This window comes from Echiichthys vipera, assembly GCF_963691815.1.
Source record: "Echiichthys vipera genome assembly, chromosome: 5".
Classification (NCBI taxonomy): domain Eukaryota; kingdom Metazoa; phylum Chordata; class Actinopteri; order Perciformes; family Trachinidae; genus Echiichthys; species Echiichthys vipera.
Window position 1 is genome coordinate 15,380,918 of NC_139830.1, and position 21,800 is coordinate 15,402,717.

The 21,800-nt window shown below is 42.6% G+C and overlaps 1 protein-coding gene across 2 annotated transcripts; it reads left to right on the forward strand.

Annotated features, from left to right (window-relative positions):
• Positions 1 to 199: 199 nt before the first annotated feature.
• cluha (clustered mitochondria (cluA/CLU1) homolog a) lies at positions 200 to 20,919 on the forward strand. 2 transcript variants are annotated; one of them, XM_083913836.1, is made up of 27 exons: positions 200 to 468; positions 6,126 to 6,310; positions 6,844 to 7,015; positions 7,432 to 7,575; positions 7,712 to 7,839; positions 7,996 to 8,150; positions 8,501 to 8,626; positions 9,087 to 9,234; positions 9,329 to 9,421; positions 10,459 to 10,893; positions 12,088 to 12,347; positions 12,429 to 12,841; positions 13,612 to 13,713; positions 14,367 to 14,467; positions 14,569 to 14,721; positions 14,812 to 14,874; positions 14,961 to 15,205; positions 15,308 to 15,392; positions 15,487 to 15,640; positions 15,743 to 15,882; positions 15,969 to 16,049; positions 16,134 to 16,259; positions 16,371 to 16,492; positions 16,696 to 16,789; positions 16,886 to 17,020; positions 17,114 to 17,187; positions 17,784 to 20,919. In XM_083913836.1, exons 1-27 carry the CDS (start codon positions 333 to 335, stop codon positions 17,908 to 17,910), a joined length of 4,197 nt encoding a protein of 1,398 aa, XP_083769962.1. In that variant the 5' UTR covers positions 200 to 332; the 3' UTR covers positions 17,911 to 20,919. The 2 variants fall into 2 exon arrangements, with proteins under 2 accessions (XP_083769962.1, XP_083769963.1); XM_083913837.1 differs by having other exon boundaries at positions 12,429 to 12,754.
• The last annotated feature ends 881 nt before the right edge of the window (positions 20,920 to 21,800 follow it).

Here is a 21,800-nt window from a genome sequence, read left to right on the forward strand (position 1 = left end):
TGAGATACAAATCTACACTTATCAATAGGAGTTTGCAAAAAGCGATTTGTCGCATGTGGCTTTCCGTAGCACCAGCTCAGTGGGAGGGGAAGTGCAACGCAAAGGCAAAGAGGTCAAGGGGAGGAGAGGAGAAAACCACGTGTGATCAGCACCATGTACAGCTACAGCACTGTCCTTCCTCTGTAGACTTGTTTTTGTAAGCGTGTACCCTTCGCATGTAGCCATCTTAGCCTGCGTTAGCCGGAGAAGCAGATTTCTTTTGTATTTTCTTCCAGACTCACACATTATTCAAGCTGCGGGGGGATTTCTGTTTCCAACACTGACTGCCGACCATGGTGAGCAAGACAGATGACATCCCGGCGTCAGTGCCCAACTGTAATCCGGTTGATCTTGCGGATGAAGCCGGGGATGGAGCCCAGGACAGCAAAGAAACCAGCCAGACACGTCTGAAGGATCCCTGCGGATGTGGTGAGACTGAAGCAGGCTGATTCACAGCTGCTGTTATAATGACACCTAACATACATCATACATACACGGATTATCATAATGCATACAGTTACAGCCAGCATCCCTGCGCATTAATTCAGGTTTATTGAACGCTTTGTCTCTCTGCACAGCAGCCACTAAAGCTAATGACATTTACCTCCATGCTTTGTGTGACTTCAAAGTCCTCAGACCCAAGGTGATGGTCTGGGGGTGCACCCTCCTCCTCCCAACCATATCCTTGGTAGTCTCTTTGTTTAGAGGGTGCCCCCTGCACAAAGCAACCTCCACAGGATCAAACGCATTCACACATGCATGCTCATAGCTATTATCATGTAGTCCAGCTTGGCACTGACACTGCTTAGCAAACCGGACTGACCCAAAACAATGCACCGGTGTGCTAACGTTAGCTTCCTCGCTGAGTATGCAGCACGTTCGCTCACAGAAAAGGCCCCAAGAGACGAGCAAATGCACTGACAACTGGTGTTGTTTCTTGTTAAAGTTGAAGTTTCTGTGCACATGGTCTGTTAAGGTGTCACGGCGCACAGCTCGGGTTGTGCTAGCTCCTGTGCATTGACGCACATGTTCCGTAACAGCGTGACACAGTCGTGAAGGTCACCTTCAGTGGAGCCGCACAGTCCGCAGGAACACGGGGGGTGGTTCACAAACACGGTGTCTCTTTGTCTGACTGATGTGGGTCAGATACGCTGTGTCAAAGATGAGTTCCCTTGTTTTATCCGTGTTAAAAGTTTACTTTAAGAGATGAAAGTGAATGGTGGTCGGTGGTAACACTTAAAGCGGGCCTCCTTCTCCTCCTCCTCCCCCTGCTGAGGAAGATGAGATGGACTCGTCCCTCCTCGACCGGGAAGCGGAAGCTGGTTGAGGTAGAAAAAGAAAAGTCCTGGTGGTGCATGCACGGTGAGAGGGAAGGTTACGCTAATAATACATGAACAGCCGTGTAAGCCGGTGAGTATACTGGAAGATACAAGTGTTGGAGCAGCAGCCCGGTGTTGTCTAGAGGAAGATTAAAGCGAGACTGTCAGCGACAACTTGTTTAGCTGGATGATTACTGATGTATATGTGCAGCCTCTCAGCCCTTCACCAGCTCCCAGATGGAGCAGTGGGTGCTCCATCTGAGAGCTAATTAATTCATTAACACTTTAGGCTGAAGGAAAATAACTCTTTATTCCCAGCTTCTCATTTTTTTGTTGTTTTTTATTTGATAATTAACTTATTAGTTTTGAAGTAGTCTCTGACTCATTCAGGTCTCTGTAAATCATGAATAACTCATAATGTGGTTGAGATCAGTGGTTCTCAAACTTAATACATCATTTTACATTTGACTATCTCAAGTCCCACCACTAAGACCAATGTTAAAATACAGCAGCGACACTATTCACATCGATATTTCAACATCTGTATAAACATGCCAGATTATAGCAAAGCTGCTAATTTGCATCAATAGTCCCAAATAAATAAATAGTAAAAATATAAATAGAAGAGACAGCGAACAAATAGATAAAATACAAATAAAAGAGACAGGCACAGCACAATACATTGCATAGTCAGAAGGACACCAGACCCAGACAGGATATAACAATGGAATATCTGCATGTGAAGTGTCTTGAGATGATTTTGTTAAGATTTGGCACTGTAAATATAATGTAATTGAAGTGTTGGTCAGGAAAAACAAGCAACCTGATAATGCGCTTTTGGAACTTATCATTTGCATTTGATGGACATGTTATGGCCCAAGTGATCACTACATTTACAGAGAATTGATAATGAAAATGATCATTATACCTGCAGCCTTACTCTGGACCTGCTGTGACCCGGCTCGTATGAGAGACAGTGACAGGATTGATGTCCTAAACATGATCATGTCTGATAGTCTACCAAAGCTAACTCTGGACTGTGCAGTGCAGAGTTGTAACTAGAGGGTGCAACAATACATCAATCTGGATCTATAGTCGATTTTGATATCAATCATCAATGCAAAGTGAGAATATTGATAGACAACATATCATCTTTGACATGGGCCTTTATGTTGACATTCCCACTTTATATTTATTGTGTTTTTTCATGTAAATGTCTTGAAGAGCAATCATATTTGAGTTGTTTGTTTATGAGAATGTACCTGATCGTGTAATGTGGGCACATGATAATGTCACTCATCGATCACAGGCCCCTTGATTAATTTAATCGAAATTGTATCATGGCGGACATTGTGATATCAGCAAATACCTTATTGCTCGCTAAAGATTCAATAAGTTATCATATAGTGATAAAAACCTTGTTGTAACAGGGCATAGTAGCAGCACATGGCAGCGCAGACAGATCGAGGTGTGGTTCTAGGGGCTTAATGCTCCTGTTGGGTGAAGGAGAGTGACCGGGATCATTCCAGGGATCACCCTGACACGACTCTTGTCCTGGCTAGATGTCTTTCTCACCCGTCCACAGGCAAAGCTAATATTCATCATCTATTGGTACCTTTTCAGCTTACGACCCCTTTAACATAAAAGAACATCTTCATGCAACCCCATGTCACACAGTGCATGTAGGACTGTTATAATTATTAATTTCTGGGACGTATTCAGCGATTCATTCAAAAGTCAGGCTCAAACAGACCTTTTCTTCAGTCTTTTGCAGATGCATGACTCAGGAGGTTGCCACCTCGTGGTGCAGCCAGTATGATTACAGACAGACCTTGTGTGCTGCTGCTGTTTTTGTTGTTTTCAGGGTTGTCTGGCTGGTTAATGTTGCCATGGCAGCAGCCAGGGTCCCCATGTCAAGGGCCGTGGAGTGGCTGAATAGCTGACTAGATTTATTATTTTGTTGTTCTCAAGACAAGTGTGAACTAAAAAGGAGAGCTCATCTCTAAGTACTAACATCTGAAAATAGATCATGTGAAATGGTGAACATGAGTTTGCAGGACGAGCCCCCAAATATGTTACATATTTGGAGAGGTTTAGTCAGAGGACAAATGGCTCAGTTACAGAGGAAACCTTTCTCTTTTTTTTTTTTATTGTGTCTGGTTTTTGCCTTTTATCTGACTTTATCTGATTGGTGTCATCGTATTGATTCTTTACCTTTACCTCCTTTCCTGGATGGATTCTGTCTAGTACGAGTCCCACCGCAAGATTTTTAACAAACCATAGTAGATATCATCACATCACTCAACCTTACCTGTCAGTGTTGAACTGAGGCACGTATGGTGTCCATTGTTAATGTCTATCTAATAATATAACTTAAAAAAAATAAATAAATAGGAAGTCACAGTATCTTTAATCCTTACTAACATCCCTTTATGAAAATGATAACCAGAAGTGTCAGATTTTGGGAACTCCTGTCTCTCCGATCAGATTAAGCTGTAACCAGATGTCATTTCAAGAGGAAATGCATCGAGGAAGAAACTGATGCATTTCTACCTCCTTCCCTTTAAAACAATAGCTGGCGTGAGACTTGTCCCGTTTACTGTTGAACTTCACCACTCCCTTCTCTCCCTTCTTCTTACTGAACTTTCTTCCATTACCGTTGAGCAAAAAAAGGGGTCAGTTTTGCAACACGCAGACTGCTACGTTGCCTCATCAATCACAGTCTGAAATCTGGCACTTTGAACTCTTGCCTTTCTGCTGAATGCTTCTAATTTAAAACTTCAAACTTCTTTATTTGATATTCCTCACTGAACACCACCTCCATACACTCAATTTGTTGCAATAAGTTAAGAGTTAAATGACAAAGATGGTCTCAAATGATTGCTGAAAGAGCAATTTTGTGTTTATTTAATAATAAAATTGTGTCAAATGATTGTGAGAGTGGTCGCTCTTGTAGTGAGTTTCAGCTCATTGTTCATCTGTCTCGTGGTCCACAGATTTACGGTTTTGATCCACTGTCACCTGTCATGGCGTCGCACAACTTGCTTTGCATCTGAACAGCAGACGGACACAGTTGGCGAACGGCTGATGATCGCAGTGGAGCGTTTAGCAGCTAAAGATATTTTCCTCAGCAGTTAGTAGAGACAAGGTAAAAGGTTAATATTGGGCCCGCATTCATCAGGCTCTTCTCTAACTGCTGGATGTGTAAATAAACAACTGTTTGCAAGCAAGTTCGTCATATTGACAAAAATGTGACGATGTGCCTCCAAGCGGTTTAAGAAGGAGAATTGATGAAGTAATAAACTGACATCGTCTAGACCTTTCAGACATAAAAAGGTTTAGATCTGATACAAAATGAAGGGTTTCCATTCTGTAACTAGAAAACAAATGCAGCTTTACTGAGACACTTAACACCGAGCCCTCATTCTCTTCTACAACAGCATTGAAGCCGTTGTGTTTGTTATTCAGAGCGTGGCCGGTGGGTCGGTAGCCCTCTCTCTTGTGCTTCCTCCCCCTGCTCCTCCACCATTTCAGTGTGTTCATTCGACCCCGGGGTCGTGGTCCAGTTATGAGGCCCCACCCCTCCCTCTGGCCCCCCTCTTTAGTAACCCTGGCTGACGCTGTTTACCCTTGACGGTGAGCAAGGACACACTGGCTGGCAGCAGTTGTGTCCCAGTGAGACATTCACATACTCTGCCCTGCTTCTTTTTAACACCCTCATTTTAATTCATGTCATTTTCTTGCTACCTTAACTGTTACTCTATCCAGGAAAGGTGGGAAATATAGTGTGTGCATAGTTTGTGTAATGAGACCATTCATTAGCTCAGATTGTCCATGTTTTCTAAAGATAATGAGTAACTTTTATTTTGAAAGGGCGAATGTCTGCAAAAGAGTAAGGGGCAGGGAGTGGTTTCTGGATGACTTGCAGTTGTTGTATTTGCCACAATCAGCCATGCAAATGACCAGTAATTCCCTCTTGTGAATGCTCAAATTGTTTGTATTCAATCCCTCAGGGCTCTCCGGCTAAACCCTCTCCAGTGTCGCAACAGTGTTGGTTTCAGCAGGTTTGCATTTCTTTGTGGAACAGCAGAAAAGAGCGCCTGGTTACTTATTGTCAAATGTTTTTGATACAATCCTTAGTGATCTGTGTGTTTTTCGTTCCGGCTCTTTAGACTCTTGTACAGATGATGGCTGATGAAAGTCAGTGTTGAATTTTTGTTTGAAAAGAGTAATAAAGGGACACCACGACAATAACATGCCGTTTTGGAGCTTTGTCAGCTCACCCATTCATTAATATTTCAAGGTTGATGGAAAGGGCATCCGGCCTGTGGATCTATGTGCTTTGTCATTGACCTGGCCGCCTGTAACCATCTGTGTGTTTAATGTGACAGAAAGGTTCGGTGGTTTTGCTGTCAGGCTAAATGTTGATTTAGGCATATTTATACAATCTAAGTATCACAGCTTGCATGTATGTTATTCATGCACACATCAGGGTGGAGTTGTTTTGACATCGACCTAAAATGCTTGCAAAGGTATCGGCAAAGTCTTGGCAGCGAGCTGATGCCATGTCATTTTTCTTACTTTTTAAAATGGTCGTCTGTAGGGCCGTACGATATGATCTAAAACTTATATAATCTGATGCATAGACAGTAACTGTATTATATTACGGTATATTTATCTTAGAGTAAAGTTTGAGGGTCTTGTCTTTTACTTGAGGCCACAAGATGTAAAGTTCACCGACGACCATGTGCGTCTCCTCCGTCGCAGGGCACAGTGCAGATACAGTCATGGTGAATGGTGACGGGGCTCACGAGGAGGCAGAATCGAAGCAGGATGGAAACAGCGAGACGGACGGAGGAGAGGAGTCCAACGAACAGGAAGTGATAGTGATCCAGGACACAGGCTTCACCGTTAAGATCCAGGCGCCTGGAACAGAGCCATTTGACCTGCAGGTAAGGACGAGTTCTTCACAAGCAGCCGTTCAGTAGGCCAGGGCTTCAGAAAGACAATAGCTCTGCTCGAAAAATCAAATTGATTTCAACGAGTCTGCGGGCCAATCAAATATCTGCATGTCAATATAACCTTCCAGAGTTGTGAAATCCTTTTACATATTATAAAATTCATGGATCTTAGACTCATACTGGCCTTCTTGGATCAAATAAGATAGAAGCAGTATTCGTTCAGGCTGTTTTTTCTCTTTTACCTCAGCTGCTTTTCATATTTATCTGTATATTTTATAATTCTCTGTTATTTGTATATTTTTTTGTTTTTTAAAATTTGTTGTTGTGAGTTGCACCGCCTGGATGATACTTAAATTTTGTTGTACTATGTGCAATGACAATAAAGAGATTCTGAATGCTGTAATATTAAAAATATGTGAGCAACGTTTTCCCCTCAAACTAAAGACAGCTGGACCAAAGCCGGTAATATATCTCTAGCTGCAGATATTTCCGAAGCTATATTTACCTTCATCTCCCTACATCAGGTATCTCCCCAGGAAATGGTCCAGGAGATCCATCAAGTGTTGATGGACCGGGAGGACACCTGCCACCGCACCTGCTTCTCGCTGCAGCTGGACGGAAATGTGCTGGACAACTTTGCTGAGCTCAAGTCCATCGAGGGCCTGCAGGAGGGGTCGCTGCTCAAAGTGGTGGAAGGTCAGAGACTTTCTTATTCACACCTGGGTTTGTCTTTGTTCTTGCGGTACAAAGAGGAAAAAATAAAAGCTTACACCATAGTAAAGGTCAGGTTATCACATTACCAATATTGTTTTAGCCAGGTATGTAGAGCTCTTTTACCTGTTTTAAGAGACCGTAATCACAGTCATTGTCCTCACTGGAAAAACAAGATGCAGATGTATTCATAAAAAAAGAAAATGGATTTGGTGGTCTGCCCTCCGTCTACATCGTGGCACATTATCTTTCTTGCTGAGGTTCTACTGATATGTAGAAGCCTAAACAGAATTGAGTTACAGTTCATTAGAGGTGTCCATTAGCCTCATCTGTTCCTCGTCAAACCCCTCACTGCCTGCTATTTATACCCTTTGGGTTTCTTTTGTCTCTCTTCTCTCCAGAGCCTTACACCGTGCGCGAGGCCCGCATCCATGTGCGTCACATAAGGGACCTGCTTAAAAGTCTGGACCCCTCAGACGCCTACAACGGCGTGGACTGCAACTCCCTCTCCTTCCTCAGCATCTTCACTGACGGAGACCTCGGAGGTATGACACCACGTGAGACATCTAGGGGTCGATGACAAGCCAGTGTCCTGCGCATGTTTAACCATGTGGAGTGTGCGTTTTTTAATGTGCAGGTGGGCTGCTGATGTTTACCTTGCTTGTTTTTATATGGCTGCAGACAGCGGTAAGCGGAAGAAAAAAGGCACAGAGTTGGAGCAGATTGACTGTACCCCCCCGGAGCACATCCTGCCAGGCAGCAAAGATCGCCCCCTGGTGCCCCTCCAGCCCCAGAACAAGGACTTAAAGGTGAGGAGCAGCACTGTCTTGGCCCTACATGTGGCTCTATTTGGGAGAATTATGAACAACTTGAAAAGCACTTATAGTTAAAGTGTCCATAGTCGAATAAGAAACTGAATTTTATAGTGATTACCTTTTGGCTAATGGTTTTAACACCTCCAACAGCCTATGCAGTGCCTGAAGGTCCTGACCATGAGCGGCTGGAACCCTCCACCTGGAAACAGGAAGATGCACGGCGACCTCATGTACCTGTACATCGTGACTGTGGAGGAGCGTCATGTCAGCATCACTGCCTCAACGCGCGGCTTCTACCTCAACCAGTCAGTCAAGATTTCAGCCTCATATCTCATTACAGCTCCCATGTTTTTGCTGCAGTGGACTCTCTACCTTTAAGCTCCATAATCCCGCCATACATAGTTTATACACAAATGATTTAAGAGTTCAACAGTTGGATTACATTGGAAAGTAGAATTGGGAGAGATGCCATGGTTTGGAGCAGGGCTATAAGTTGCTCCCATGTTTTAGTGTTTTGTAGATTCTAGATCTGTTTGAGAAAACAGCTACGTCGCTATGGGGAAACGACTTCCTGTTTGTTCTCTCCAGTTAGCAGACTTGTTATAAAAAAATCCATAACAATGTGAATAATTATGGTTACGTCTGTATATTTCAGATCGACTACCTACACCTTTAACCCTAAACCAGCTAACCCCAGCTTCCTGAGCCATTCTCTGGTGGAGCTGCTGAGCCAGATCAGTCCTGCCTTCAAGAAGAACTTCACTGCCCTGCAAAAGAAAAGGTAACAAAACATCTATTTCCCTTTTAGCTTCCCTGCATTTTTTTTTCTCTTGCCAGTGGTCAACTTCCCGCCACACTGAATGACAACAAAGTCAATGCTCAGCCTCTCTGGTGGGATTAAAATGTAAACTTTCTAATACCTCAGTGTCTCCTTGTTTCTCTATTTTTGTTACATTTTTCTTTGAATTGCTTCTTTTTTGTTCATTCATTCATTAACTATATTTAACCAAGTGAAAACACTTTATTTTACAAGTCTTGAAGCACAATAACTAAACTAAACAAGACAAAATAATTCAAACTTCAAACGAACGTCCTGAGATGTATGAAAAGAGAAAACACAATTTGGGCTGCTTATTTTTTTTTTTCTTTCTAAAAACTGTGCCACCGCGTATGCGCTCTCCTCATTGTTGCTCAGAAAAGAACGTGGACACTCAGCCTTGCTGTGTTTTTTTTTTCTGCAGGGTCCAAAAACACCCGTTTGAGAGGATAGCCACGCCTTTCCAGGTGTACAGCTGGACAGCTCCGCAGGTAGACCACGCCATGGACTGTGTTCGAGCTGAGGATGCCTACACCTCCCGCTTGGGTTACGAGGAGCACATACCTGGACAGGTAGGCACAGCTGAACACCGCAGTGCATCGGCCAGACAAATAATGTGAAGTTTTTCCAGTTTAAATATGTTTTTTGGTGCTGGTTTGTCTTCAGACCAGAGATTGGAATGAGGAGCTGCAGACCACCAGGGAGCTGCCCCGGAAGAACCTGCCTGAACGCCTGCTTAGGGAGAGGGCCATATTCAAGGTACGGACGAGGACTTAAACGATTACTCCAGTGACTTGATTACAAATAATCTTCGAGGCAAAATCTCTGCCTTGATGATTCATTTCATTCCTATCTTGCGCGTTATGCGGCCTGTTCAGCGCAGAGATCATTGTTCCACACAGCTACAGCCCAGAAAAGGCAGAGAATAGATTTGATAATTTCACACTAAAAAAGAAGCCAAAAACGGTGCAATGTGGTCAATTCAATTATATTTATAGTGCCAAATAATAACAAAAGTTATCTCAGGACACTTTACAAACTAGGTCCACTGCAAACTAGGACCATTTTACCACAACAGCACGTCTTCAATGACTCAGCGTCTGAGCTGAAAGCAGCCCATTGTTAAGGCCACTTCACCGAGCGCAGCTGTTCTGGTTTAAGGAGTGCGGTTAAAAACAGTGAAGTGAAGGCGTAGCTGTCCTTGTGAATGACACTTTTTTTTGTATAGTTTTTCATGACAATGTTAAACATAACGTTACCTACCTGATCTGTCTTTATAGTTTTGTTTGAGGAAATGTGCCAGTGGCAATTTGTAAGTTGCTTGTTGTTACAGTAAACAGGAAGAGAGCGAATTGCTCTTCCTGATGATATCTATCGTTAATTAATTTTCTAAATTAATCTATATATCTTTGAAACCTGTTTGAGTAAACGTAAATGTGTCACGTAGAATTTTATGTTCTAATTTGAATTGTTTAAATAGTAAACTTATTCATGGTAAATTGTGAGAGTATTGCCTTCAACACACACATCTCACTCGACCTGTGAGTAATAACGCAAAATTATAATTTTTTTTCTTTTTGGCAATTTTTTTTTTATCTGATTAATCGATGGAATAATCGTTAGAATACTTGATTAAAGATTCGACAGCTGCAGCCCTGGTACTGATTATACAAAATCAACAGGAGACCACATGGTCATGAATCACCCAAACTGCTGACTCACTCTGTTGATGAGCAATGTGATGTGTAAATGTCTATCTTTTTAATGTAACACCTCCTTTTTTTCTTCTCCTGCAGGTCCACAGTGACTTTGCAGCAGCTGCCACACGAGGCGCCATGGCAGTCATCGATGGCAACGTAATGGCCATCAATCCCGGCGAGGAAACACGCATGCAGATGTTCATCTGGAACAACATCTTCTTTAGCCTTGGCTTCGACGTGCGGGACCACTATCGCGAGCTGGGCGGAGATGCCGCCGCCCACGCCGCGCCCACCAATGACTTGAACGGAGTACGAGCTTATGGGGCAGTGGACGTGGAGGGTCTGTACACTCTGGGGACGGTGGTGGTGGACTACAGAGGCTACCGTGTCACTGCTCAGTCCATCATCCCTGGTATCCTGGAGCGCGAGCAGGAGCAGAGCGTCATCTACGGCTCCATCGACTTTGGAAAGACGGTTGTGTCTCACAGCAAATACCTGGAGCTGCTGGAGAAGACCAGCAGGCCACTCAAGGTCAGTAACTTGACTGTAGTCTTTACTCAAAGTATGGTATATGTGTATTTCACAGTGCATACCTTTTGTGTTAATATGAGAAGTCTGGGTTTGTTGTTTGTTTTTCTTCTTGGCAATAAATCCCACCAAAAGACCAAAACCAATCATTTATTGTGCCAGGGATAAGTATTTCCTGTGTAGCCAATGCCTTGTACATCTTACTAATATCCAAGAAACGTATCAGTGAGTCAAACACCAGCACTCCAGTCTAATATTTTCAGAGTCAATCGCACATAAACATTACGGTACTGTGTCACCAGTCGGACAGTTTTTGGCTAAATACTATCAAACTTTCTGTTTAATCTACAAATATAAATAATGATTTAATGTTTTGAGTTAATTTAATGGTGTAAACCTAAATTCTAACTTCTTATATTAGTAATCATATATTGTTTTATCGTCCTAAGTTAGCTTTGTATTTACAAGAGTTGTCAAAAGGGCGCTAACACCTGTGAATTAGCTGTGTGCTCCCCTCAGCCCTAGTCGGACACCCCGATCTCCTCGCTGTAAACACTGGGAGCTGCTGGTCTTCCACAACATCTGGGACCATACTTCAGTCCTTCACAATAAAATTCCATACTTCAACAACTCAAAAATATACCGTATACAGGGTGCGCGTGAAGCAAGTCTCCTTATGGCAGGCCGAATTGTGGCACATTCGACCTGCCATACATGCTGGGATGTGACGCGCTGAGACGTAGCGCTGAGATAGATACGAGAAAGGACAGCGGTCATGAAAGCTTACGCTACGTTACGCCTCATAAACCGAACGGTACACACGTGTACCGAACCGTGACATCCGTACCGAACGGGACAGATTTTTTCAATAAACTGTTCCACCCCTAATACACACACTTGCTGCAGTAAATACTCACTACGGCACTAAAGGTATACTAATCTACAGCTGAAAATAGTCCCCAACAAGAGCACTCTTTGCTCCTGCAAAAAACTACAGTGCATAGTTTTTATATGCTTTGAGATCATAAGCAAACTTGTATCATGTAAGACCTTTTTTTTTTTTTTTTTTTGCAAAGTTGTGTTATTGCTCGCTTGTACACAGTAAATATCATAAACACCACCACAGAGATACTGTGGATTCTGATGCTTTGTCTCTTCAAGAAGTTAATTTTGACCTTTACTGGGTGTAAATTTTAGGTCCAGACGCACAACGTGCTGAACGAGAAAAACGAGTCAGTGGAGCTGTGCTCTTCTGTCGAGTGTAAGGGCATTATCGGAAATGATGGCCGACACTATATCCTGGACCTCCTTCGTACCTTCCCCCCTGACCTCAACTTCCTGCCTGTGGATGGAGAGGAGCTTCCGCCAGAGAGTCAGCGCCAAGGCTTCCCCCGCCAGCACCGCCACCGCCTGGCTTGTCTACGCCAAGAGCTCATCGAGGCCTTTGTCGAGCACAGGTGAGTGCCTGCGCGTCATCACATTTCCACCATCGTAAGAGTTTCTCCATGTGCTCAAATGTTGATTCTGTGTCCTCGCAGATATCTTCTCTTCATGAAGATGGCAGCATTACAGCTGATGCAACAAAAAGCAAACAAGGACGCTAAGACTAATATACCCGCCATCACAGAAACCGCTGAAACACCCTCAGAAATCAACGCCGACACAACCCAGACACAGGCGGCTGCATCGGATTCACCCAGCACGAAAGAGGTCACAACAGACAGCACAAGCCAGACAGAGAACAGCACCTCCGCTGACTCACAGGCGACGACTGGCGGTGAAGAAAACTCCTCAAAGCCTGCCACAAACGGGCTCCTAGAACCCGCAGCTACCCAGAACGGGGAATGCAAGAGCCCACTGGAGGGTAAGGAGCTTGAGGAAAGTATTCCAGGATTAGCGCAGGCCAAAGAGCTGGCAGAGACCTTAGTTGCTGAAGATGGATCTTGTATTGGTACGTTTCAAAAAAAAAAAAAAAAGCCCCCAAAACGTAAGGCAAGGACAACGCAAGGAAGAGCTACTCTGGTGGATGATTGCATAGAAAAAGTAGTGCTAGTCAGAGAAGTAGTATGCAGCTAATTTTACAGATTGTGTGTCTATAGCATTAGAGCAGAAGAGTATCAGGTAGAGCATTAAAATATCAAGTACCTGGTTATATTGGCGTCTCTCCACCAGGCCAGCTGTCCCTGCTCAGTCCTCAGCCTGCCGTGGGAAGCATGTTGACCCCAGATCGGCCCATCTCTTACCATCCCAGCCTGTGGTGCCTTTCCTGTGGGCTTTGACCCAATAAACGGAATAATCAGTTGCTGTGTTCATTAATCCAAATATGTTTTTGGGAATGCAGAAATACTAATGTTTTTAATGATTTGTGTGCTGCTTAAGTGATCCTAACTCGGAGTAATCTTGACAGGCCCTCTGACTAACCTGTTGTGTTTGTAGTCGTTAATAAACAGCTTTGAAATGGTGGTGGGTGCTCGATCAAGGCCTTGTCTACAGTTACCTTATCAAATCACTTGATTTTTTTTTTTACACTGTCCCTGATAATTGAACCAGCTCTCTGCATACTTTCTAAAATGAGTGTGTTTTTAAGCTCAGTTTCTGGAAGGTTTAATGTGGACATGGTGTGAACTGTCACTTTGCAAACAAGTTGCCATGACGTATCCGTCGCCATTACTATTAACATTTTTGCTACTTTCTTTTTTCCTTGTATGTGACCACAAACAGATCCCAAAAGCCGTGAAGTTGTCCTCAATGCCTGCAAGGCGGTCGGCTCCATCAGCAACACATCTTTTGACATTCGCTTTAACCCTGACATCTTCTCCCCAGGTACGCACAACAAGGGTGATTAATATCATATGTGGACTATAAAAGAAAAGGCTATATATAAAAATACTTTTACCAATATTGAAATAAACTGTAGCCATCAAAAGGAGGCAGTTGAGAATCAAAAGTCATGTTTTTATTCAACAGTATAAGTCATCATAAGTCCTCACAGGTTGGGAAGCATCATGGAAGATTTACAGTATGGCAAATATTTAAAAAGTCAAACACAGATTGTTTCAGGACCAACCAGTCAGAGACCAAAAAAACATTTCAGATGGCCGGTGGTCAGCTCAAAATATTTGTGAAATGATAATGACTGATGTGAGGTGGTAAGATGAGAAAAAACAAAGCAACTAGTTAGCAAATGCTTACAATAAACTCCCATATGTACTTTTCTGTAACACATTATGAAATTATGTATAACCTGAGGAGATGATGAAACTATCTAGTTGAAGAGCAGCCAAGATAACTTGTATTTCATCCATTTTCACTCCCCGAACTGTCAGATTTTTCCGTGTTTAATCTCCTTCTTGCTTGTAGTCATTTTTAGCACATTTGGCTCTAAATTATATTTGAAGCAATAAGAGGGAGCGAATGAAACCTGTTCACAGGAGAATATAAGCCTTGATTATGTGTGCGTGTCTTGTTAAAACCAGGGGTGCGTTTCCCAGACGACAGCGTGGATGACATCCAGAAGCAGAAGCAGCTCCTCAAAGACGCTGCTGCCTTCCTGGTATCCTGTCAGATCCCATCACTGGTCAGTGACACAGACAAACCCCACAGATCCACATCATAAAGGGGTTGAATTCTCGGATTATGTATCTTGAGTTTAAAGCCATATGTGTGTTTCATGACCAGGTTAAAGACTGTTTGGACCACAGCGCTCTGCCCATGGATGGAGCCACGCTGACTGAGGCCTTGCACCAGAGAGGCATCAACATTCGCTATCTGGGCACCGTTCTGGAGTTTGTGGACAAGACCCCGGCCAAAGCCCAGCTGGAGCACTTCTATGTTAGTCTGAACCCCTGACTCCAACCACCACTGTCGCATACTGTTTGTCCTTTGTTTGTCATTCTAATATTTTTTTTTTCCGTACCTTAGAGAATAGGAATCAGTGAGCTGATCACCAGATGTGCAAAACATATCTTCAAGACATACCTCCAGGTTGGTATCATACATTATCCAGCTTCTGTAAAAGAAAACCTTGCGTATATTTTAATTGAACGTATTTTCTCATTTTCACCGTGCAGGGTGTGGAGTTATCTGCCCTCTCCGCTGCTGTAAGCCATTTCCTAAACTGCTTCCTGAGCTCCTTCCCCGACGCCGTCGCCCACCTGCCTCCCGACGAGCTGGTGTCTCGTCGCAAGAGCCGCAAACGTCGCAACAGGGTGCCCGGCGGTGGTGACAACACGGCGTGGGCCAGCCTTACACCCAACGAGCTGTGGAAGAACATCGCCTCTGAGGCCAAGGGCTACTATCACTTCACCGTACAGTGGTAAGGGCCCCATCTGTTGATGTGAAACAGATGTTAAAGCTTTTTTTTTTTTTTTTCATTTTGTGCTTTTATTAGTGACAAAGTAAATGTTTTCTTGCACAGTGAAAGTGTGGACCAGGTGGTGGAGAAATACGGCCTCCAGAAAAGCACTCTGCTCAGAGAAATTTCAGTCAAAACTGGCATCCAGGTAACACTCCTTTAATCCAAAGTGACCCCCAACGGCACTTTACCCGACGGCCTGCATGACATTTCTTCTACCTACTTTTACATTTGCCTCCTAGATTCTGATAAAGGAGTATAACTTCGACAGCCGCCACAAGCCGGCCTTCACAGAGGAGGACATCCTGAATATTTTCCCTGTGGTGAAGCATGTGAACCCCAAAGCCTCAGATGCCTTCCACTTCTTCCAGAGTGGACAGGCCAAAGTGCAGCAAGGTGAGACATGAGACATGTTTATGTCAAAAGATTGAATCGCACATAAAAACTGACTGCTTGAGGATCGAAATGAAAACCCTTAACTGTCATGTACATTTCCAGGTTTTCTGAAGGAGGGTTGCGAGCTGATCAACGAGGCTCTTAACCTCTTCAACAATGTGTACGGGGCCATGCATGTAGAGATCTGCGCCTGCCTGCGCCTGCTGGCACGCCTTAATTATATCATGGGCGACCACCCTGAGGTAGGCAGAAATACAGCGACACCTCTTACTTTGTGTGTCCTCTTGTTTTTTTGTCTCTAAAATTACATTTTTGCCTTTACCCACAGGCTTTAAGCAACCAGCAAAAGGCTGTTCTGATGAGCGAAAGAGTCCTCGGCATCGAGCACCCCAACACAATTCAAGAATATGTAAGTTATCACATCAAATGTAAAAGGCATTTGGTTCATGCTAAAGATGATTCACATCCGTCTCACCTATATGATTGTTTCCAGATGCATTTGGCTCTGTACTGCTTTGCCAACGGGCAGCTGTCGACCGCCCTGAAGCTGCTTTATCGCGCCCGTTACCTCATGTTGTTGGTTACCGGGGAAGACCACCCTGAGATGGCACTGCTAGATGTAAGTGCAGTGTTTACTTGAGATTCATATAAACTAACAACTCCCTCTATAGTAATGCATCATTACTAAATAAGTTTGACACAATTAATGACTGATGTCTTCCTTCCACAGAGTAACATTGGGCTGGTGCTGCACGGAGTGATGGAGTACGATTTATCGCTGAGATTCCTGGAGAATGCCTTGACCATCAACACAAAATACCATGGACCCCGGTCCCTCAAAGTGGCCCTCAGGTGGGGAGAGATTCATTATCCATATGCACATAGTAGTTGTAATAATACTGACTAAAATTATGCTTTTTTTGCATGTATACTTATCACTGTTCACAAGACAAAAAGAAAATAATTTGCTTTCTTCCTTGTGTTGTTTTGAATGACAATACTGACTGAAGTGATGATTTACATAATGTACCTTTTTTTTTGTTTGTTTTTTTTAGCCATCATTTGGTTGCGAGAGTTTATGAGAGCAAGGCTGAATTTCGCTCTGCGCTGCAGCATGAGAAGGAGGGTTACACCATTTACAAGAACCAGGTGGGCCCTGCACGCCTCTACACAGCCAGGAACTGACACTGCTCTTGGTCAGTTGCGATGAAATTATATCTCAAATTTATATTTTTCTCTTCTCAGATGGGTGAGGCGCACGAGAAGACCAAGGAGAGCTCAGAGTACCTGAAGTATCTCACCCAACAGGCTGTAGCTCTGCAGAGAACCATGAACGAGATCTACAAGAATGGCTCCAACGCCAGCATCACGCCCCTTAAGGTGACTGCTCTCATTCAGGGCGTGGCTTCCCTCTGTTTCATCTCCATTGTTTAGCAGTGATGCTTGATGTTTTCATTTCCTCCTTTTTTCCAGTTCACTGCTCCCAGCATGGCCAGTGTCCTGGAACAGCTCAACATTATCAACGGCATCATCTTTATACCGCTCAGGTACTTAATGCCCTGAACACATGCAGGGACTTAATATTTTCTTGAGACACAACAGAAATCTGAAATTATACACAGAGGAAGAATAATGCATTACAGATATTAGATTTTGTTATTTAAAGCAATTCTTCCCCCTGCCTGACCTCTGACGCTCCCTCCTCCCCTGACACATGTGTTGAGAGAGAGAGGTCGGAAACTTCGGACTTCCCATGGCACTGGAACACAGCATGAGAATATAATGATTTTGAGTTTCAACACCTGGTGGATTTCTTTTACATTTTAGTGTGCCACACGCTTATTCAGAGCATTTTAATATTACAAACGAAAAGTGTAAAAATGCCAGAAAGGTAAGAATTGCTTTAAGAAGAAAAACAGCTTTTCAGAAAAGTTCAGCCCATGATGATAACTTTGCCAAATTTAATTTTGAACTGTAGCTTTTAGTACATATTTTATCTATTTGAGACATGAGTCATAGCATTTCGGTGAGGGGAAAGAATAAAGACCACGCATTTAAAACGGTCAAACTACACCAGACATTTCCTCAACAGGAAGTCAAGTATTGATTATTTTCTTTCTTTTTTTTTTTTTTTTTTCTAAAGCCAAAAGGATCTGGAGAACCTGAAGGCAGAAGTGCAGAGGCGGCAGCAACTACAGGAGCTGGGAAAGGGCGAGGAGCCCACTGAGAACAGGCCACTGGAACTGGAGGACAAAATTCCCATTGATTAGCGTATATAAAAGCCCTCAACACAGCTACTTTCTGCTACGGCAGGAAGAGGCTGTGACACAACAGCCGTGTCACTGAGCCTGTGGACCCAAGAACAGAGCGGTCTAAATCAGCATAGAAATAAAAAAAGGGGGAGGGATGGGTCAGGGCAGTCCAGAGAGCAAACTGTATGCACTGTAGGACAAAGGAATACAGAGCGGGATTTTTTCCTACAAGGTAGGAAGGGGAGGGAGGAGAAAGTACAAACATAGAATCAATGTAACATGCAATCTGAAAAAATCCCCAACCCAAGAACCTGGTGACGTGAAGTCACTCGAGGTGTTTGCTGCTTAAAAATATGATCGCGTACGAAAGAGCGGTTGCAGCCATGGGAAAGGGAGACCAAGGATGACCATGACCATTGTATACCAGAGCCTTATCCACTGTACCATAGTCCCCCAAAAATGTTTCTTCTCAGCTCAAACGTCCCACAGCACTGTTAGCCCAGGACCATATTCTGCCCCACCATTCCCTAAAGAGCCTCGAAGACCCCCCCCCCACACCCTGGCATGTAGCCACCTCCCCCGACGGTGCTCTAAACGTCAAAGCACCTACCCTGTCCTAGAACTCAGGGGTACTTTCTACTGTGCACTCAGACCAGAATACAGTCACTAAATTTTAGATATTTCAAGCGGGACTTCAGAATGTAACTCCCCGTGTTTGTGGCTTCTTTGAGCCACTCGGCAGCAGGCACCCGTCACGCTTGCACATCCCCGATGATTAATTCATTTAATCGTTCCATCACTTGAACTCATGACATCCCAGGTGGGTGCCCAGCTGTGTCCGGTGGTTTCCTGTTTCTCCAAGAAAGCAAAAACAATACAGTGACACATTAGTTTCCACCGGTTTAATTTCATCTGCTGGATTTCTTTTCTTTTTTTTCTCTCTTTTTATTATCTTTAGTAAATAATGGATTTTGTAAAGGTGCACAGGAGAATTGAGAAGGTATTTAGACCTGTTGATCATCAATTAATTTAAGCCATGTCTGTTTTATAGAAAATGTATAGAAGTTGGGGGGAAAAAAGATGTATAAATCTCTATCGGACTTAGACAGGTACTTGATTGATGCTTATGGAAAATGCAGATTTGAAACGTCCACCTTGAAGCAGTAAATTTATCTATCAATGTACTAGCTGTGTCCAATCTTCTATTTTTACACATTGAAAGAATATGTGCATGTATGTTTGTATGTATGTGTGACGGTGTGTGTGTGTGTGTCTTCGTGTAGTCAGCCAGGATCGTCGCTGCTTTCGCTGCTGCGTAGTTTGAATAGAGGCTAAGAGAACATTGGCTTTCCAAATGTTTTATTTTTCTACGCATAGTAAACCTGTTGGACGGCTGACGGCTCTTTTCTTGAAACAGTCATGGCCACCAGTGTTGTAAACCTGCTCATGTAGGAATTGGTACTAAAATGAACCTCTTCTCATCGACAGGTGCTCAGCATTGGCAGTGGTGACTATTTTATCGTTGCTGGGTGTTTTTTTTTCTTTGTTTGTTTGTTTGTTTTTCCATTATTGGGTCATCTTTTCATATGTAACTGATATATATAAATATAAAAAACAGCCAGGAAGCGTCTGTTAGTTGAGCAGTATTTGGTGCACTTTCTCGTGCTGTTTGGATGTGTGATCACGTCCACAGCACAACCAAAGGTGGACAAAAGAAGGGCTGCTTCAATATCATGTACCAAAAAAAAAGACTGATAATGGTTTGTTTGCGCTTGTATACATGCAGTGTATCCCTCCCATGGCAATTTGTTACTTAATTGTTGCCGTGTCTAAATGTATGTGATTAAAGCAATAGACAGATGGTGCTGGAATTGATTGTCTTTGGAAAAATGCAGTTTGTACCCCGCACACGACTTGCACGATGGACTGTTGTCTGTGTGGCCTGAATTACCTTAAAATAAAGAAGCGGTGTTAAAAAAACAACAAACAAAAGACAAGCTCTTCCGACTGGGTGAATCGGTTATTACAGTGACTTTCCTGGATGTGCTCCTAAAGCATGATGTCATGACATCAGTAGCACAGCGTGTTTTTTTTTGTGCCTATTGTTTATGCTTGTGAATGAAACCAGGCTGATAATGACTCAATTTATGAAGGTGAAATATGCCTCCTGATTTTGTTTTTTGGCTTTCATGTATCCAAATGTTTTCACCGTCTTTATTCATTTTCCCCCCTCCTGCTCAAGTTTTGCTCAACAATAATACAAACCGTGTCCACAAGGTGTCACAATAACATTTGCCTCACTGTGGAGGGCATACACTGACATGAGTGACAGTGGATGTTGCAGCAGAGCTACATATATATACAGTAAATGCGCTATACAATAACCACCCCCCAGGGTTTTAGTCTCATGGCCCAAAATTACAAACACTTCTGCCTGTTGAACATGTTCTGAACCTGTTGAAATCCCAGCATCAGGAAGTCTGTTTGTGTTTTTCAGTGGATTACAATCCAGAAAATAAACTAATCGAGAATGAACAAACTATTTGTCTGCAGAAATGTTCTGCTGCTCCTTTAACACAGGGCTTCTGTTTAATTGGAGGCACTAATCTCACTCAGCTAGAGATCAATGTAGCATTTATGTTTTGAATAGTTAGTTCAAATGTTTGAGACGTAATTTGATGTTAGTAGAAGTTGGCATCAAAAGGGAAAAAATACGTATAAATACAAAACCAATACACAATCTGAATGTCTGAAATATAAGAGCAACACAAAGCAAGTGCGGATTAATGCACATTAACTGAATATATGAATAAATACAATCAATATTCCTTTAACCTTCAGATCATGGGCAAAATAAATATTAAAGTCCTGTGTGAAGAAAAAAAATGTTAGATTCCCGAAATATATCGCACTTTGCTACCTGCAAGTAATGTTGCTTTTACTGTCTGGAGATGATTGTGTGAGAGTTTTGTGTTTTCTCAGCTGATGAAACTTCTATGGTCAAGTGTCTGAGTCCGCTTCCCCTGATGTGTGGTGTTTGTGTGTTCTTAACAAAAATAACAATCTTATAATATTTTGGTTTGAGTATGCTTTTATATTAAAATGAATAAAAATAAAACCAGTAAATGTTTTGTTTGGGGTTTTGATAACTTGCGCCGGTGGTGGAGCAAGTATTGAGAAATGTAACTTTAGTACAATTCGTAATTAACTATTATTTATTTAAGTAGAAGTAAAAAAAAAAAAGAAAATAGGTGTGTAGTACAAGTCAAAGTACTCACCCTATGACTATTTTTTTATTGTGTTTGCTGGTTGAGACATATTTTTTTATCTACTTCCTTAACTGGCAGGCCATTTAAATTATAATATTTTGTGATGTAAATGTAAATTATTAATTTGCAAAGTGGCTACAGCTGTCAGATAAATGTAGTGGAGTAAAAAAGTACATTTACAAATGAAATGTTGCATGGAAGTAAACACAGGTTATTCAAAAGTACAGTATTCGTTAATGTTCCTAGTTAGGCCTACTGTAAAACGATTCAGTAAAGTGAGATTCCAGTGTGAAAGCCAAACCTCTTACCTTTTGCCTGTGCAAAAACAGAAGTGATCCAATAATAGCAAGTATCTAAATCAGTTATTTAAATTTGTTGTATTTAAAGCAATTTCTACTATTCTAAATGTGCTGAGACCCCATGTTATGGAAGCCCGTTTCTGCCAGTGTGATGAAATAAAAAGATCCTGTAAGTCATGACAACAACTTTCTCAAAATAATGAGTTCATATCTCAAAATAATGACTTATAGCTCATATTAGGAGTTCATAGCTCAAAATATTGACTAAGTAACTCAAAAATAATGACTTAGTATCTCAAGATAATGACTTAGTATCTCAAGATAATGACTTAGTATCTCA

What these genes read in the sequence shown, in the direction of transcription:
- cluha (XM_083913836.1), top strand. Translation starts at nt 333, where the DNA reads ATGGTGAGCAAGACAGATGACATCCCGGCGTCAGTGCCCAACTGTAAT. An exon ending in CACTGACGGAGACCTCGGAG is followed by an intron (nt 7,576 to 7,711) that starts GTATGACACCAC and finishes ATATGGCTGCAG; the next exon opens with ACAGCGGTAAGCGGAAGAAA. An exon ending in CCAGCATCACGCCCCTTAAG is followed by an intron (nt 17,021 to 17,113) that starts GTGACTGCTCTC and finishes CCTTTTTTCCAG; the next exon opens with TTCACTGCTCCCAGCATGGC.